Genomic DNA, 20,341 nt, shown 5'->3' on the forward strand with positions numbered 1-20,341 from the left:
AAAGAAATAATCACTTAATTTTGGTTTACCAGCAATCTAGCTCTTCAAGGCTAATTTTAGCTTCTTAAGTTTAGTTGTAATAATATACATGCGAGTGCCCACAACGTGAACATCTTAGAAAAACTCATCCATCTTACACCCAATGATTGAAGAAATGAAATGGCGATTTGCAAGTGATAATAAGGGGAATTAAGATCTAAGAGCATATGAACTAAATAAGAGGTCTTATAGAATTCAAAGGACGTGGTGAAGGTCGGGTTGGCAAGAAGCATATCCAACCTATATTTCATTTTTTGAGCCACACTACTATCAAACTAAGAATAGATATTACTTGATAGCATAAGGTCTTTAAGACCGACGGTAGTAATTCAATTATTAAAATCTTCAATGTGCTTAAGGTTGGGGTCAATACTCCCTTACTTTTCGTAGATGAAACTGATGTAGTCGAAATCTTTTGCAAGAATCCAAGGACCAAGCAACCGAGGGGTAAGTTGGAAAATATCATTTTAAAAGTTATGATTCAACATTTGAATCATAAGACTAATCGCGAGATATCTGGGGAGGGGGGTGTATTGGGCTTCTCAATTGAGATGGACCAGTCAGCACAATCCTAGCGGCAATAACAACCACTTGATTAGGAAGATTAATTTGAGTTGAATACACGTGCATAGGGGGTTCAAGAAGACTAAGGAGTCTAATAGATGTTATTGTTTAGGTCTAAACAATGGGCCAGGGAGAATTCCATATTGATCAAATTGTGGCCCAATTTAAGAATTACTGGGCCCCCTATGCACTGCTTTGGTTGGATTGAGTTATAGGTGGAGAGCCAGAAACAGGATTGCAGGTCCAGTAATTAGTTATTGTGCTTAAAGGGGTCCAACGATCACCACCCCATCTTGTATTCCAAAATGGAGAGATCCAACCATCAATGACCCATAATGGGAGGAACCATCGATTGTTGTCTCAGCATTTTAAGCGACAAGTTGGTGAGGACCAGTGTAACCCCTAATTAGATGGCCTAGCAATACTAGATCTAATAGCCTGGGGCCCACCCACATAAAGCCCAACAGTCGGCCCATTAACAGGCCCAAAATTTGAAAGGGAAATGACGTTGGAGAATCCTTGTTTCCGTCAACGGTCGAAATTTCGACAATTGTTGGAGCATGGGTACCTGTGTGGGATGTGGACGAAAATTCTTTAGTCACACGGCTCGTTTTCAGCTAGAGAGCATTTGCGATCAAGTTTGCACCGACGAGTACTATGATCCTAAGATTGCACACCCAAGTGCAAATAGCAAAGTAGTATAGTACTCGGTAAGACTGAGGTTGATCCACAAGGAATATGTAAAAACGTTACTAAAAAGTTAATAAAAATCTAGAATTTTCATTGGGATGAATTGGAAATTGCGAAGAAAACAATCAATAAACAACAACTAAGGCGCTAGGGATCCACTTTTAATAAATCCTTAATACTAGTTTGTCACTTCAACATTAATAACTCAATTCTAATCGAATAAGGATTCCTTCCAATCGGAAAATAAAACAATTAAAATAATTAATAATTCCCAAATAATGATATGAATCTCAATTGATTGATTTCACATGAAGAACTAAATAATTGGTTATAGAGAATTTCAAGCATCTATTATATCTAGATTTAACAATAAATCAAGAAATTTTTACATATCAAAACTTTCACCAATACTAAGAATTCAATCAAACCAACTATAAGTCATCAATCAAATTATAATTTTTGAATTAGAAATGAATTAACAATAAGAATTCATTAAAAGTTTCACACTTTAGCCTTAGCTAAGAGATTAGTCAAACATGAAGATTAAACTAATATCAAAGAAAGAAAAACAGAGAAAATAAACTACAACTGAAGGTTGAAGAAGAAAAACAACATTTCGAAGAAGGCTCTCTCTCTCTCTCTCTCTCTCTCTCTCTCTCTCTCCCCTTTTGAGCCCTAGATTATGCTCTAATCGTTTTTAAGAGCTCTCCTTATATAACTTTGCTTATACCAACTTTGAAAATCTGTAATTTTACACACATTGTCAATTAAACCTTTGATCAATCGAAACTTCCTTGTTTTCAAATTGAACATGTCCAAAACTGTCCAGAGAAGTAATCCAAAATTCAGGAGTTTTCTCACCTTCGATTGATCGAAAGTTTTAACAAGTGTCCAGCAAGTATTTAAATTTTCCTAAATTATTCCAATTAATCGACTTTCGATCGAGTTTAATGAAAGGTCACTCGATCGATCGAACATCTCAGTTAATTAATCAAAATTTCTTTGACTCTTCACTTGACTTGTCAGCTCCTAATCGTCGATCTTCTTTCATTGAAAAGTTTGATTCTTTATGATCTTTAATATTCACTTTCTCAACACTTCATATCCCATCTTCATCTCTCTTTTGGGCTTTAAATCTTCATGAATAGTTAGGATTCTCTTGGGCTTTAAAAATTCTTCTACATATTTTAAAAAAACATCTACTCAGGTCAATTTACCATTTAAATATAAGGCGAAGCGAAGCAAAATTAAGAATAAATATGCAACATTTAGTAGTTATTTGCGAGAAAGTGTCCAATCATAAGGAAAGCAGTGTCGGAAAAGCTTTTGCATCATCAACTGAGGGAGAAATAGGACAAATCTTCGAGTTAAGTTTGTCGACCTGGCTTTGAAAAAATTCCTGGTGATTGGAGGAGCTAGAATAGTCTCTACCGACATCTGATGAGTTTGTCTTACATTGTTTCCATTAGGTGTAGAGGTTGAAATAAGGAGTAATCATAATAGAGAAATGACTACCATTGTTTTTAGAGACTGTGGAAATGACAGCTACCCCATCCATTGATCGATTCTCCTGTTGTACGTTAACATTAATAGGTAAAGACTCATCGATCTCTTCTTCTTCAGAGATTGCATTGATGATAACATTTAGCTTAACTCTAGCTAACCGCATCAGCTTTGTAGGAATGTCAACGGGAGGTAGTTCACCTTTTTCTTAATAATCGCATCACAAAGGAGGAAATGCTATTCTTGGTGATTCAAACTATTGAATAACATGGTGTTGAAGAAGAAATCATCATTCCTACCTTTGACAGCTTGCTGTTCTAACCGAAGAGTGACACTTACAGCATCAATGATCATTATGGGATAGAATAAAGTATCTGATTGTTTCCTCAATGCTAGGACAACGTAACAGACATTCTCCTCATTATTTGTGCATAAAACAATAAGAGTTATCATATGTTGATCAAACAACAATGGAAGATAAAGAGCGAGCTACTACAAATGATGGTGACTTGACGTAGGGAAGGACATGATGAGGTCGACCACTGTGATCTTCCTTGATCGATAAATGCCTTGAATCCACAAGACCCTCTTTAATCCATAAGAGAGATTTTTTGAATCCACGAGAGAAATGAACTAATTTTTGGAAATTTTTATTGATATATTAATAAAAAATAATGAGTTTAACATCCTTAAATAAGCCTAAACAAACCCTAGAATATAATCAAAGACTCATAATATAATAAAGAAATAAATTCTGAAAAAATGTACAAATTCCCATGCTTGTCGACATGTCGTCAAACGTTTGAGTCGATCGGTTGAAATGACCCAAAAATATCCAGAGATGAAAACTAGAAATTCTTTGAATTTCAACCTGTCTATCCAATTTGTTGACCTGTTAAACAATATTTCAAACTATTAACAACTATTGACTTGTAAAACTGGCAAAAAATTTTCAGTAACAATTCTGGAATTTCTGGTGGAATTTTGACCCGTTGACTTAATTGGTTGACCGATTGAACTATGTTGAATGTTATCTATCCTTCTTGGTTTATGTTCTTCGGTACATCATAGCCATGAAAGAATTTGATACCTATTCTATATCAGTCCCCTACACTTCAAAAGAACTCATCTTCGAGTTATCTCCAGCGTCAATTTATGATATTCATACAAATTCGATATGTTGAATGTGCGTGAGATTGCCATGTCTTCAGGAAGATCAACAACATAAGCATTGTCATTGATCTTACAGAGGATATGTATTAGTCCAATCTTCTTGTTCTTTAGCTTAATTTACATTCCAGTCGAAAATCTTTATTTGTCCAAATGAACCATCACGTTGTCACCCACCTCAAACACCTTCGGACACCGATGTTTGTCAACCAGCTCCTTGTATTTGTCATTGCAAGCTTGCAACTTGGCCTAAACATTAGCGTGAATGCCTTTTATTCGGTTCGCCATATGTTTTGTAGCTGTTCACACTCCAAGTATAGGGTCGTGATGTAGTAATAATCTCAGTAAGACCGAGGTCGAATCCATAGGGATTGAACCTTGTACGTATTTTGAAAGTAACTAGAACTAGAACTGGAAAAAGATGAAATCTAAATCTTGAATAATTGAGGAAATAATTGTGATTAAAGTGAGTAAAACTAATGCAATTAAAGCTGGGAAACTAGGGTGCCAAAGATCCACTTGTAGAGATTAGGGAGGTCTATGCTTGATTCACGAACACAACTGGACTTCAATTCCTATCTTCATCCAGTTGGAAGATACATCACTAAAGCTCAATCTCAACTTCCTTTAATCTAGTTTTTAAAGAGATGAAAGGTATATGAATTAGATATGATTCCATCACAAAACCATCCCCATGAGACAAAGCAAACAACAGAATTCTAACCAATCCACGTCCAATCTAAGAAATTTATGAACATTAGGAATGGTTCCGTCATCCAACCATGCCCAGGAGAATGGTGAACAACAGGATTCGCAAATTCACAAACCCTATAATGCTAAGAACATGCTCAAAGCTATCGCAGATCTATTGTAATTTTAGTCACAACAAACCATTAAAAACTGAAAGTATTCCTAATAATCAACATAAATTCAGTCTAATATGAATCAAAACCGTAGAATCATTCCCATCACGCCACAAGCTTCACCTCTTAGCCCTAGCTTAGAGGTTTAGCCTGACATGATTAGGCTAGTCTCCAAATATTCATAAGAAAAAGAATAAAATAAATAAATAAAACAAAAACTCTCTCTCTCTCTCTTCTCAGACGTCTCTCCGTTCAAGCACTGGATATCTCCTCTCTCTCTCACGTCTTTCTTTTATAAGACCACCAAGGTCGGTCGGCTGGGAGCGTGGAGAGATGAATTCGTTGAAAGGAACTACGTGCGTAAAAGACAGCCAGCTGCACTCCTTTCGCAGCAAACAGCTTGCGCCCCCTGTTTTACGCAGCAAAGAATGAGAAGATCTTCTCCACTTTCCTTCCTTTCTTTCTAAAGAAATAACGTCCCCTGGGACGTTTCTGTGTGGCCTACATGATGGACAATTTAGATCGGCCATCTGATTAATGCCATGATCATGCAATGGCAAAAAAAGAAACGCCCAGTGTCCAGCGCGAAAACAGGGATTACGCACTGATCGCACTGCGATGTTGGTGGGGCCATGATTGATGCTATAAGCAAGATCCGACCAGTCCATTGAATTCCTCTCAGAATTTCAATTAGGAAGGTATATTTTTTGCCTTCTTTCGATGCGGCCTACAGGATCTTTTTCTCCGCCGTTCATCTTACGTTGGGACAGTTGAGATCCATTATCTGCTATATTTCGAAATACGGCCACCTAGTCCTGAGTTAGAGGGGCTATGCGAGTCTCATGGACGGTCCGGATCGGACCTTTGATGCACGATGGTGGCCCACAAGACCCAACCGATGGCTCTGTTCAACAACAGGAAATGGCAATTGCCGTTTCTTGAATTTGAGTCGGTCAAGAGAGTTTGACTCTCATTCACGATACAGTGCACCGCTAGTGCACATGTGTACTATGCACATCCCACACAAGGTGGAGTCCACTGTGCTTCTTGTGAGAGATCTGATCCGTACATCCTTTTTCCCATCTCATTTAAACTATTGAGACCAATTTTGAAGCATATCCAGATAGTAGGTGGGTCCAAAATCAATGGTTTATGGGATGATCTATCCGTTGGGACACTTTCGCAGGGATCCAACGGATGAAATTTGACGTGTACGGTTCATGTATGGTCTTCAGGCCAGACATAAAGTTTCGAGCTAAACAGATAGTAGAAACTCTGTGATCTTGCATTCTGAATGATTTTCGGGCCTGTTTAACATAAGTGGTGTGATTTTCTCGGATCTCTGGAATGTAAATTCTTCGATCTCAGTCCCCTAGGGTTGTTCCCTTACCTTGGTGACTTTGGAGCATTAATTCCATGCTTTTAGTACCCTTTTCCAATCCAAGCTCTTAAATACACCCTGCATTACAAACATGATTAAAATAAGGAGTTAAACAGTATCATGTTCATAAAATCAGGTAATAATTGAGGTCTAATATGTAATATTTGACCCTCAACAGTAGCAACGCTCATGCTTGAGAGCTTGGGCAAAGGAACTAAATCAAGACTATGGCGGGGCACTCATCCGCACACAACTTCAAACGGAGACTTACCAATGGAACGATTCAACATGTTGTTGAATGCGAATTCTACCTAAGTCAAGGCCAAATCCCAATGCTTCAGTTTATCTCCAAAAATGCACCGAATGAGGTTTCCAAGCGTACGGTTCACCACTTTAGTTTACACATTTGTCTATGAGTGTTACGAATTGCTGAACTGAAGCCAGGTGTCAAATCACTTCCACAAAGTTCTCCAAAAGTGATTGAGGAACTTCATGTCATGATTGGATGTGATGGATTTAGGAACACTTGGAGAACATCAGTTTGTCTTGGGCATCATGAAAACATAAATATAGAAGAGCAAGCAATCTATATAACTGAAGTACCATGCTAGTTCAAGGAAATTATTGAAGATGTGTTTGGACAACTAAATAGTTTACACATGGCAAGAATGATACTAGAAGTTTCACATCAAGGGGAGTGATCAACCGAGATCTGATTGCATTTAAATCTCAGTGGACGATTTCAAGTGCATCAACCTAGAGCTCTATGAAGAGTAATTTGTCCTTGAAGTTGACAGAGCCAAGTTCTTCCAAACATAGGAGAATTGATGCAATCACAGCTCATCCCACGTGTACGCTCCACGCATGTGCATATGAGGACTAGATGGGGACCTCCTCATGCATACGTGGAAGAAGTCTCGTAGTTTCCACAATTTCCTCTTTTGTTTAAGTTTCTTAGGTGTTTTTTTCTTTTAGAAAGTCCAATTGTAGTATATTAAAAACAATAATCTTCAATGACTTATAAATATACTCTTATGGCCATACATATAAAGGACCTTTTATGATATTTTTTTTCTTTAAAACGAATTGCTGAGAATTTTCTTCTTATAGCGAAAGATGGTAGGGGATTTATAATCTCTATCATTAAGGCTAGAGGACTGTTGAGCCTTCCTCTCAGTCTTTCTTCTTCTTTCTATTTATATGTGTTGTGTATACTTAAGCTAGCTTGGTAAATAAATTTCAATTGTCATTAGCTTCAATTTATTTGATTATAGTTATATTACAATTCAATTTATTTGTGTACAAATATATAGTTTGAGATAATTTTCAAAATCCTTTAATTAATTGGAATAGAGTTCGTCAGTTCATTTACTGAATTTCTCGATCATAGTCATTGAATAGCCGTATCAGTTCATTTTCTAATTTTGCTTGATTGATAGTTTTAATTTGATGCCTAATATGATCCTCTGCTTTGACATAGTTTCATCTTATTTTTATAGTCAATTAACCAAATTCAAAATAATAAATGTCAAGCAACTAAGGGCTAGGATCATTCATGAATCATGTTATTAGAAAATAAAATAAAATAAAATACCCATAAGGAGTTGAATTATTGACAATTTTGAAATGTAGCAAAAAATAAAATTTTTAAAAACAGAACCATTTTTTTTATTTTATAGCCTTATGGATCCTAGTTTAGGTATTCTCAAGTTCTAAACAATAAGAAAAAATGAATGAAAATCTCAAATCATATGGCTAAGATTTACCTAATTAGTGTGGTCATTAAATTGTTGATTTTGTCGATGCCGTTCCTTCATACTTGAAGGCCTCTCCATGATTTATCCCAAATAAAGGAGAGGCTGAGTGCAACACATGAGTCATTAGAGTAGGGGCAATAGAACCGTCCATATAGGGACCCACATGTGAAACATATGATCTGATGGAACAAGTAGAGATAAGAATCTCTCTCTCTCTCTCTCTCTCTCTCCTCCTCCTCCTCCTCCTCTTCTTCTTCTCTTCTCCCCTCTCTTTGCACACTCTATAGGTGACGCCCAGGGAGTAGGGATGTCCAAGGCTCAATCTCTTCTTTGTCACAACTCACTTTATATTATGATTTATATAAGGAGAAATCAGGGGTTCAAGGAGACACAAATTCCAGAACTTTACCACTCTACAATCTTCCATATACCCTACTCCATTAGAAGTTTGTGATCCTACATTTATTATATGCAACCATATATTTATATGATTCAATCACTCCATTATCATGGCCATCCACCATAGAGCCAATGACCATACAGATCAAGTGATGGGTCCCCATGTTTAAACCGTAAGATCAGTGCAATGAAAACATTTTAACAGTTAAAATAATAGTTTAATGGTTGAAAATATTTGTAAAATATTTTGAGTTCTAGGCTATATGTGAGTTTCTAAGAAACCAATGGATCCCTTGTTAGCCTATGTGAGTATCAATAGAACTTGATGGATGTGCTCATCTACACCCACTCTTATTGGCCACATTATGACCTCATAAAGCTAGACATAGAATATATAATTAAGACCATGACTTCTCACGTGTCCTCAAGTCTAAAGTTTAATCAAATTTTGTACATCTTCAGGCCGATCATAGTCCAGGCATGATAGGCCTCCCAATTTAGAGACTTAACATTAATCCACCAATACACACACCCAATAGGTCTAAAACTAGGATTTTATATCTATAACACCCTCACATTCTTATGTGGAGCAAGGAAAAGGCACATTGACTTGTCATCATGATCAATGGTGGAGACCTTCCATCTTGACTCATCATCACTCCCATCATACAAAATGACCACACATAAAGTAATAATCACAAATTTTCCCTACAACCTACAAGGTGGTCATGATATAACAGGATATTGAGATCCATAGCCCACTGTTGTGTCCACTCTCAAGTTCCCAAGGACAATGTGTGGAATCACTCTCTTTTAACCCATTTGTATCTTCATTTGGAATATTCTTATATATTAACTATAACACTATCACATTCTTATCTAAGACACCCTTGGTCATCATGATATCTGGTCATCAACATCACTAGATACCATTCATGGTCATTTATGGATAAGATTCACATTGGTTTTCTAGGGAATAACTCTAACATGGATAGTCTGGATGGTTTAACTTGCATTAATGCTTACCACATGTAATTTTTATCATTATCAACCAAATTATACAACATATCGACTTGCTCACTTACAACCATTTGCATTACATTCAACCCCATATTTCCAGCTAAAATGCCAATCCCGTCAGTATTTAAGCCATGTAACCATGGCCTCTCCATAAAATTCACCTATCAAAAAAAAAAAAAAATTCCAATGTGTTAATTTGGTGGGCCATGTATTAGCTAAGTCAGACCATCTAGCATCCATTGATTTGGATGGTGTGACCAAGAACCTTATTGACCTCTTTTTTTTTGTTGTAATCAACTGAATCTATCATAAAAACAAACATCATTTGTAAAACGTAGAAGTCACTTCAATCACATGGCATCCATCTAAGTTTTCCATCAAGGTCATTATCAACTCGATGATCTAGATCGATGAATCAATGAGAACACTTCATTTAGAAACTCCCATGGGAAAGACAAGCCAATCCAACTCTCACGAACTCTTTCACTTTGCATAAGGTAGTTGATCCATCACATGTATTATCCATCACATCTTTCACTTTACATTGAATGAGATTTGGTGTCTCTGATTCATCAGTCGAGCATATTTTTAATGTTTATGGTACTGTAATGGATCAGAGTTGACCGAGTCCAGGTCAACTCAACAAGACGGCAATCCAAGATCCATAATCTTATACAAATCTCATTCACTCACCAGGATTCTCGCTCATAATTATCGAAGAACAATGCTAGTCATGCCACACAAATTAATCAATGAACAATAATTAAACCCTAATTAGTAGATGAAAGATAATCTTAACCCAACAAAAATCAGTAAATAAAAAACATAAATGGAGAACAATTCTCTATTCTTGATTTTACTCAACATATGTAATAGATTATGCATAGTGCTTATGGGAGTTTTGTTTTATCATTTTTGTTCCTAAGCTAGGATAAAGGAGGGATGCTTTATTTGATTAGCTTACCTGCATGAAACTTCCGTCACAACTTTTATCATGAATCTTACAAATGGCAAAATAAGATTTACTGAACTGACCTCAATTACTTAGGAGAAGGCTTAGATCATATTGATGATGACGGTGACAAGGGATAATTCCATATTAAATTTACAAAAGATGGCCCTTTAGATGGTTTGGATACCATTGAAGGTTTGGTTTAAAAAAAGTGTCAAAGCAGAAGCTCTGTTTGACAGAATATGGGACTTGACAACATGGTCCACAAAATCATTAAAATTAGACAACCACATAACTTGAAGTTTTCACTTGTAGAAGGTTGAAGATAAAAGTAGAACTAATAACAAAATCTTGAGATACTTGTAAGGCTAGGATGCCTCACATCCTTACCCATCACTTTTTTCTGTTTTCTTTCTTTGATGTACTTTCGTAAGCAATATAAGTTAACTAGACATAGTTGTACATGCTAAAGATACCATATTGTGGAAAGTTGTGTACATTCTATTGCACTAGACTACTGGCCATATATACAAGGAATATTAGTGGTTGAGCATATCTTAACAAATATGAAGTCTCTTAAGCAGGTAGAACCCTGTAAACTGCCCATATAGATATGTATCTATCCTAACATATATATGTATCTATCCTAACAAAACATATGAGAAGAAGCAAAGAGAGAATCAATTGGAGGGGCAAATCCTTGTGTTGAAAGGGTTGTTAGTGTTAATTGCATGCGGTATGTTTAGCTGTAGATAGATATACTTAACTGTACCTTCTATGTGTATATACTTTCTGTACACTATCATGATCTTGGCAGTGATTCAAGTAGTCCAGAGAAACCACTACAAAATAACCACTAACATGATTGAGAGAAATCCTATGGGCATGATTGAGAGAAATCCTATGGGATTTTATGGTTGCATTTGGGAGAGAGAGAGAGAGAGAGAGAGAGAGAGAGAGAGAGAGAGAGAGTGTGTGTGTGTGTGTGTGTGTATTTGATATGCATTGGATTCTACTGGAATTGGAATTGATGTGAATTAGAATCATGGTGCTTTTTTTTTTTTGTTCAAAACAACAGGCTTTGGGGTATTTTGTGTGAATTTGATTCCAATCCACAACAAATACACTCTCCCAAACACACTAAGTATCCGTTGATCTCAATATTGAAGCACCTTCCTTTGCTTATGCCGGTGAATATTAATATTTGAATTATTACATTTAGAATCCATTAAAACATTATTAAAATGTACCTGTAGTTATTCAATTATAAATGGGCTATAGTTTGTATGGTTGTCTTGATTAACGTTTGAATTAACACATTTTTTTGTTTTTTGTTTTTTTTAATTATTAAATATGTATAAAAGTAATTATAGTGAAATCACCACATATTGCTAGGATCCATAGTTACAATCTTCTACTTCAGGAGATTATGATGGATGAACTATGGCCCAAATTCTTCTCTATAGGATATCTTTATTTACATTGTCCCACGATGTTGTGGCCCATTAGACAGAGATTTCCAGTCATCGTCTTCTATCCATGGTAGGACCTACCAAATTGATGATCTCGATCACCAAATAGTGAGGCCGACTTATAGAAACCATACCAACTAAAAAGAAAACCTAGTTTCCATCTCACTGCCAAAAATGTTTTGGTCTCAATTGATCATATTATATAATTAATCATTGACTTAGACCGTCCATCATTTTTCCCACTATCAGATGTGCATCTCTCAAAAGTGACTTTCATCAAGTGATCAATGGCTAGGAAAATGAATACTTTTATATTTATTTTGAAAGGGAACGTCTGATCATTGAAATGATCATGGACCATCCATCAAGGAGGGCCCATCTTTGCTTGTCCATCCCTCTGAAAATTTTGCTCCATCTAACCAACCAATCAATGTTTATGAAAATGGACACTCATCGATTTGAGTAATGGCTTGGAAAAAGGACTGCCATACTAGAGATGATCATCGATTTGAACCTTACAGGATGTGCATTTCACCTTTAATGTTCATCTCTCTCAAAAATTACTTCCATTGCACCTTGGATTCTTGTGCAGAGTCTCCTCCAGTGTAATGTCTTTAACCAACAATTAGAATGAAAGTTCTAATTATAACTAGAATCAATATGACAACTTAAAGCACATTCTAATTACAGTTAGAATCGAAGTTCCAAACAACTATTTTTTGGCATAATATATTACTCTATAATAAAATCTATTCTTAATCTATTATTACTTCTATAATGAGCCATCGAAATGAGGTCTTATGGTTCCTGACTTCATACATTATTCCTTGGGACTCAACCATCCTCAATTTTGAGTAGAATCTGACTACCCAATTATAAATTCATGTACATTTACTAATTCCATTAGACCATTAAGGAAAAATAAATTGTCTAAATTAAATGTTAGTATTCCCTCTATACATAATGCGAGTAGCCATGGCAAAATTTTCCCTGCAATTAGTCTTTGGATTTGTTAAAACTTTTCCCTTGTAAAAGGACATCCAAAGGGTTTTAAATCCACTTACAGCCCATTTATTAGGGTAGTAGAAGGTATATTAATGTCCTAAAAATATTTAGGTCTCTGTTCACAAAAAGAGAGCTAGAATCCCACAACAATTCACAACAGTCAAACAGTTCTAACCATCCAAATGGATGGTTGGAAGTAGAATAGTTAGTTGTCCAAATTTCAAAGGCAAGATCAAATGGTAAATACATTTTCTCAATGCAACTTTTAGGTTGTTGTTCTCCATCCATATTGTTTAGTGATTTTGGATGGTTTGGATTATTCTAAAACTATGTCATGTGAATGGTAGGAGTATCATCTCCATTTTTAAAATGGGGGTGAAAAATTATTGGATAGCCCATGCATTGCACATGCAGCTGAATACGACTTGGTCGAGTCTCCCACCATTTGCATATCGACTTGGTCGAGTTTGATCTGCTTTGACACTATGAGTCAGCATCCAAAGTATGCTCGACTCGGCTGACTCAACTTCTGACTCAGCCATGTCATGACTCAACTCATAATTGAACGAGTCAGTCCAAGTCATCAAGTCTTTAGTCCAAGTATACCAGCTCCATTAATATTTGTAAAGCATTTCGATTTCAAGGCAAAAATTCCAACTGTTGAATCAAATAATGCTTTTTCTATATAGTCTCTCCTCCATAACCTACATAAATACGATCCATGCCATGCATACAATAGGTAGGTCTCCATTTCAATGATATAAGCATAGGCAATATATCCTTTATTAAAATGACCATGATAGCATCTTTCCCAACATCATTAACAAGTCCAATAGACCTTTCACGTGATAGAATAGCCTTAGAATTTTTCTATGAAAGTTAGAAAATATTAAGAGCATTTTCACTTATTCTTAGGCATCAAGCATTGCTCGTTAACTTAAATTATATTTATAGATGCTTGTTCTAATACAAATCTTCTCCTGCATCAATGTCAGGGTTCTTCCTCCTCGTGGGACTCTTTCTCTAAAGGTTCATGAAGGATCACTCATCAGCTTCTAAACATGGCAAATCCATTAAAAGAAGAAAGAACTTTTATCAAGTACCAAGGATAGCTTTGTGTTGGCTTTTAGCTAGACATGAGCTTCTTGTATTTGAGTGAGGTGATCAGTAAGGACAGGTTTGGGTGGAGGGCCAATCCAGCAAAGTTATTAGATGGGCTTTGCATGGGATTGAACCATCGGGTGAAGTATTTTTGACATAACTCGATCCATTTCATCTAGGTTAAACACTTCGTTTACTTATGCAAGAGGGAAGTGAATGCGGTGGCTTGTGATTTGTCGGTGGCGGGGCAGCCTGCCCCAAGTTTTATATTTTGCATTTCCAGGTTTCTGATGGAAGTCTCTTTGTTGCTTGTTCAAGGAAAAAAAGAAAAGAAAATAGCTCTTCTTAACATAAATGGTGCAGTAGTTCTTCTAAGTATATTGAGATATTGGAAGACAAATTTGCAGTAGCAGCAATAACATACCATGGGCTAGACTCCTATCTTTGTGTAGCAACATTTTAAAGTGGTGGCGACTCATCCTCCTCAAATGTGGCAATGATGTATAACTATCTAAACCATCTAATTTGTGGGTCAAATAGTTGATGGAAGATATCGTGAAAATAACCCTAATCAAGAAATCTTAACCATCCAATTGATGGCTATCAAACGGATTGTTAGAAGAAAGATTTTAAGTGGTCCAAATTTGAAAGGAAAAACTTTATAGTTACCATTATCTTTTGGTGTAATTTCTGGGTTATGTTCTACACAATTGGATCAACGATTGGTGCTATATATGGATTCTCGTACAAATATGCCATTTTTACCGTTGGAGGGTCAGTATCATTTTTAATTAGTAATAAACTAACATATGAGTATCTCATGGATCATGGCTTATTAATGTATTTGTTATCTAGTACTCTTTTCACTCTTTTTTTGTGTGTGGATCTTTTTCCTGTAGTGTGCGATATATGGGTTGCTATTTTTTAATGGGTAGAACCTAGATCATGATTATGGTGACTATAGCATTTTGCCTTATCTACCAGGATTAATAAACCTTGATCCATTTTGCCTTATCCACATGGGACAGCCCGGATAGAACATATACGCCAAGGTGAGGTCCACGACGGCCTTGCCTATAGGTTGGATAGCATAAATAACCATTACTGTAGGCTTTAGGAAGTTTCAGCAGTAGGCATACAATTACCACCATTTTCTATGGTGGCCCCACTATCATATGGCACCTTGGCTAAGTCACATACATCATAGTGGGTCGCCAGCGGGTCCCACGATAGGTTGGATGACAAACTACACATCACAGTAGGCCTGTGAATATTTTTTTAATGGAAGGCATTCAGATGATCAAATACCACTGTTTTGCATGGTGTGGTCCATATAAATCAGGCCCCACTCCCTATAATAATCTACTAAATGGATGGGCTTTGTGGATACAATAAATACACAAGTGGGACCCCATAGGGGCCCCACAGGTGTGTGAACACGCTGGACAACACTTACTGTCTAGCAAAACGGTCCAACAGAGATAAGATTGGGTTTTTATTATTTTTTATGGATGGCCCACAAGGGCCCTTGGTCCACTCCACTGTCCGGATTGGGTGGGCCACCTACGTAGGACATGTGCACAGTGGTGGGAGTATACGATGGGTCCCACAGCCCTTGCATCGAAGGAAAACAAACATCACTGCGGCCCAAGGATCTTCCAATGGTAGACGTCAATATCCACTGTTTTCTTGGGTATGACCAATTTTAGTTTTCGATCTGACTCATTTTTTGCCTGGAAAGTGCATCCACCCTTACGAGCGCATGAACCTTAACATGAGGTCGTGTCTTCGCTTGAGCAGTTGGATGACAAATTTTTTAAATTTCTCGTGGAGATGCTGTCCTGTAAAAAAGGCAGAACCGGCTAAATCGGCACTTTACAATCTTGAGAGTGTGTTGTTATATCTACACCGTCTATCCATTTTAAATAGGGACCCTCCATGATATATTTGTTATATCCACACCTTCTATCCATTTTGAGAGATCATTTTAGGGCATGAGGGAAAAACGGAGGCAGATACGAAGTTCAAGTGGACCACAAAGCAGAAACCATTGAAACCTTTCCATGACCCATCATGATGTTTATTTTCCATCCAAACTGTTCGTAATGTCACACAGAACTGGATGAAGGGACCAAACAAATATCATCTTGATCCAAAGCTTTTGTGGCCCTAGGAAGTTTTCAATGGTAGGCGTTTAATCCTTATTACTTTATGTGTTATGGTCCACTTAAGCTTTGGATTGCTTAATTTTTGTACCGATGCCCAAAAATGATTTTGCCAAATAGATGGACGGTGTGGATATAATACTTACATCATATCTTCCTGTCACATGCGCATTTTTTTTATTTTTATCATGGCTCAAGCGGAAGACACGACGACCTTATGTTGAGGTTGCATGCGCTCGACCTTGTAGAAACTTCCCATGAGGTGAAGTTATGTGGACCCACCACGATGTGTGTCGAACATCTACCCCATCAGTCAGATGCATCGTTCCATGGTGGACCTCAGGATTAAAAATCAAGTCAATCCATAAATTGTATTGGCCACACCACAGATAAAAGTTGAGAGGGGTTAACCTCCCATTAAAAATTTCATAATTATTTGTTGGGCCACCGAGATGTGGTTCTCAAATCCAGCCCATCCATTATGTTTGTCCCACTTGGATGAGGGGTCGGACCAAGTTTCAGATGCATTCAAATTTTAGAACGGCCCCACGAAGTGCTTTTATATGTTTTTAGGTATGTCTTCACATGATTTTAAATGGTATGGCCCACCTTAGTTCCAGTTGATTTTTGGGATATCCCATAATTTAAAGGGGACCCATCAAATGCATGGTGTTGATGTTTGACACGCATCACGGTGGGGCCACACAGCTCAACCTCATGAGAAGTTCCCATGAATACCCAAGGACATTTTCACCCTGATCTAAAATTCTGATGTGCCATAGCAAAGGGATGCAAATCAAGGGAAATAAATCGTGCTCGCCTTTAAAATGGGTGCATTAATCGTGCTCGTGGATTTTAAAACTGGATTGGATCGCTGGGGTGTCCGCGGGTCAGATGCCCATTGACAGCCCTACCCACAATACACATGAGCCGGACTACTACATGCGTTTTTAGCCATTTCCTGACCATGACTTGCCATGTTAAATCAATCCAGGCTGTCCAATGTTAAGTCAATCCTGGCTGTTTAAGTGATGGGTTGCTTCATACATGGACCAATCACAAAAACCATTGCTCTATGGTTGTAACAATCAATGTGGGGACCACCTGGTGACTGGAACATACTGATTTTTGGCCCATAACACAAACATTAGGGCTGGCAACAGAAGACTTCTGAATATGCTGCCCCACACTAGCCATTCAAGATCAGCCAAGACTTCTTGCGCCGGAGTGAGAACTGCCTCCCCTAATAAATATTGGATTTTTTTCAGTACTGAAAAAATAATAATGTGGATTCACCTAATGAATGGCACAGATCTTTCAGACGCCTGCAAAATTGGCATATGGGGAGAGTTGGACTCTAAACCGTATTTACATAGACAAAACCTTGAAGCATGTACTGAATAGACCAAACTTGAAAGGAAGGAACAATCCTCATAGGATTGGTCATGTTGATAAAGGCATAACCGGCATTGTGTTTGTTCAACAGAATAAAAAAGAGACCAGAATCCATAAACAGAGTCGGTGAAACAGTATAGAGGAAATCTCAGCAATGACAGTAAACAGAGGTCACAATAATAAAAGGTTACTCACCTTAAAATCGATCTGCAAATGAATGAAATTTAAGTCCCCCGATGGTGTTCATCAATTGCAATCGAGAGCATTAAGTCCCCCGATGGTGTTCGTCAATTGCAATCAAGAGCATTTAAGAAATATACATGTAATGCCAAGAGCCAAATCAAGATCAAGACACCAAGAAGAAAAGAAGCGAAATGACAACAGAAGTGAACAAGGGTGATCTGAATGCATAAGACATCTGCTTTCAAATTGGGGGTTGTGGATGCATTTTTCAGGATTCAGTTTTCATGTCTTTTCCATCCAAAATTTGCAGAAGCACATCTAAATCAGGATTGGTTCCAAAAACTGAACCAAGCCATGAGGTGTCCATTTTGTGTGGTATGGAAAACAGAAACCACATATAACAGGATTTTGCTTTTTTTTTTCTTTTTAGTGGAATCAAACGCACGATTAAGGAAGCAGCAATCAATCTGCATGAAGTATCCTGGCAAAGTTAGTCAAACATGTTTTTATTATAAAAGCCATTTATATGATGAGATTCATCATGGATGGAAGGATATTGCAAAAAGCTTCTAGTTTTAGACTACTTCAAACCTTTCATCATGTCACTCTTTTCCCCCAGCCTTTCTTTATAGGGTTAAGTCACGGCCAAGGCCTTTCCAACCTTACTAGGGCCACAACGTCAGGGCTGGGCTAGGGCAGGCGGATAGCGAACTTTAAGGACCTAATTGAGCAATAATACTTGCACTAAGTCACCATAAATGAGCCACCCAAAGTAAGATATACCGATAATCTACTCAGCTTTACCGCAGCTATAGCATAGGAGCTTCATATGCACAATATGTCATGGAATTATTTTCGAAAATTGAAAAAAAAAAAAGAAAAAAAAAGAGCCTTCATTTCCCTTCTCAAACCTCAATATAAATCATTTGGGAACTTCTCCTGGTCTTCTTTTCAAGCCCTTTAATGCCAATTGTTATGGGAAGATCCAAGCCCCTTATAATCCTGAGGATCAACATCATACTAATCCAATCGGGCACATGAACATCCGAGGTGATAAGCACAGCTGAAGGATTCAATGTTAAGTTGCAGCGGCACTCCTATTCCAAGGTTACGATCGGCTCAGACTGATCTGAAACCGGAACAAATAGTGTAGCGTTCAGACCGAATACTCCAAGTCGATCCTCTACTGACCGACCAGATACGAACAATATAAGTTGCGGGAAAACTCAACTCGACAGGGCAGGTCCGCCGCTTAATTTAGAGCTCGAAAGGAGGACCTCCAGAATGCTTAACAGATAAATGAAGCTAAGTCACACTCCGAGCGGATTAAAAGCTCGTCTCAGACTCATAAATCAATGGCAAGGTGGGCTTCCATCGAAGAAAGACATCCATCCGAGCCGGGGCCTCGTCCTCGTCCTTATCCTCATCTTCGTCCAACAAATGATGTCCCAAGCCAAGGCCGGGGTAGAATGTGGGCGCCTCATGCGCTAAAATAGGAAACTACCTTAAGCAGATATGACCGATTTCTTCGCTTACACATATGCACGATATGCTATGCGATACCAGGACTGTGGGCAATATTTCCATGATTCGGAAAACCCCGTTGATGGAACAAATCGTGCCAAGATTGACGGACCCCGTCCATCCAATGATTAGATATAAATACAACGGAAACCCCATTGCTACAGGTACGCAACATCTTATACTCTCCCTTAGCTCCTCAACTTAGACCCAGATTCTCTTGACCTGACTTAGGCATCAGAGGGTCCCCTGGCTTAGCCAGGGTCTCCTTTGCTTGTTGTGTGCAGACTCGAGACATTGAAGCGGGTTGAACCTTGAGAGTTGAAGTAGAGAGCCGTCCAGATTTTGTCCTCAATATTTTTGGTGCTGTTTGTGGGAAACCGATATGAAAGTCAGGTTCCTATCCTTAAGCATAATGATGAGGGGAAAGAAGAAAATGGTAGCTATAGAACTAGAGCAGACTAGTTCTTCTTCATTACTTCACGCCGAATCAGCCCCAGGGCTTTCCCAGCATTCGCGCAATCAGGCAAGCAAGTATCGCACGATGCAAAATGAAATACAAGCCTTACGCGACGAAATCAACCAGATGAAGCAACAACGATAGGAGCCACAACCACATCCTACTCAGGAAAACCGTAGTCCCGAGCCGATTGATCTAGTTGTGGAAGCTCTTTCCGTGCCGAGGAGTACAAGAATTGAGGGGCCCTCGCATCAACCCCTCGGGCGCCGGCTTCTATCCAAAATCCTCTCCCGACTCAAATTCGAGCTTCAACTCGGAACACAACAACTCGAGCTCCGACGAACACCTTGGTCACCTCGGCCCTGGCGCCGACGGATCTCTGTCACAAGTTGGATCGGAGGAGGGGAAGGAGGACTCCAGAAATAGAAAACACCCAAGAGATAGTAGCTGAAAATAAAGATCCTTGGGAAGAACAGTTCGCGGACCTCAGCAACAAGATTCAGACACTGAAAAAGAAACAACTGCCATCGTTAGTTCCCACGGCTGTTCAAGTAATGATGGAAGAGACCAAGCCTCCTTTCACCTCTACAATCATGGACGAGGTGATGCCACAGAGGTTTCAGATACCTCCCGTCATTCAATACTCTGGTCTAGTGACCCATCCGAGCACGTGAAGGCTTATTATTCATGGATGATGTATT

At 38.1% G+C, this 20,341-nt stretch overlaps 1 protein-coding gene across 1 annotated transcript in view; it reads left to right on the top strand.

Moving 5' to 3' along the window:
• LOC131229617 (uncharacterized) overlaps positions 1–14,367 on the top strand; it is a 29,295-nt gene extending 14,928 nt beyond the window's left edge. Inside the window, exon 3 of the mRNA XM_058225610.1 lies at positions 13,811–14,367. Coding sequence (XP_058081593.1) covers positions 13,811–13,842 — 32 coding nt within the window. The 3' untranslated portion in view covers positions 13,843–14,367. The remainder of the gene's footprint in view (positions 1–13,810) is intronic.
• The last annotated feature ends 5,974 nt before the right edge of the window (positions 14,368–20,341 follow it).

This window comes from Magnolia sinica, chromosome 16, assembly GCF_029962835.1.
Source record: "Magnolia sinica isolate HGM2019 chromosome 16, MsV1, whole genome shotgun sequence".
Lineage (NCBI taxonomy): Eukaryota > Viridiplantae > Streptophyta > Magnoliopsida > Magnoliales > Magnoliaceae > Magnolia > Magnolia sinica.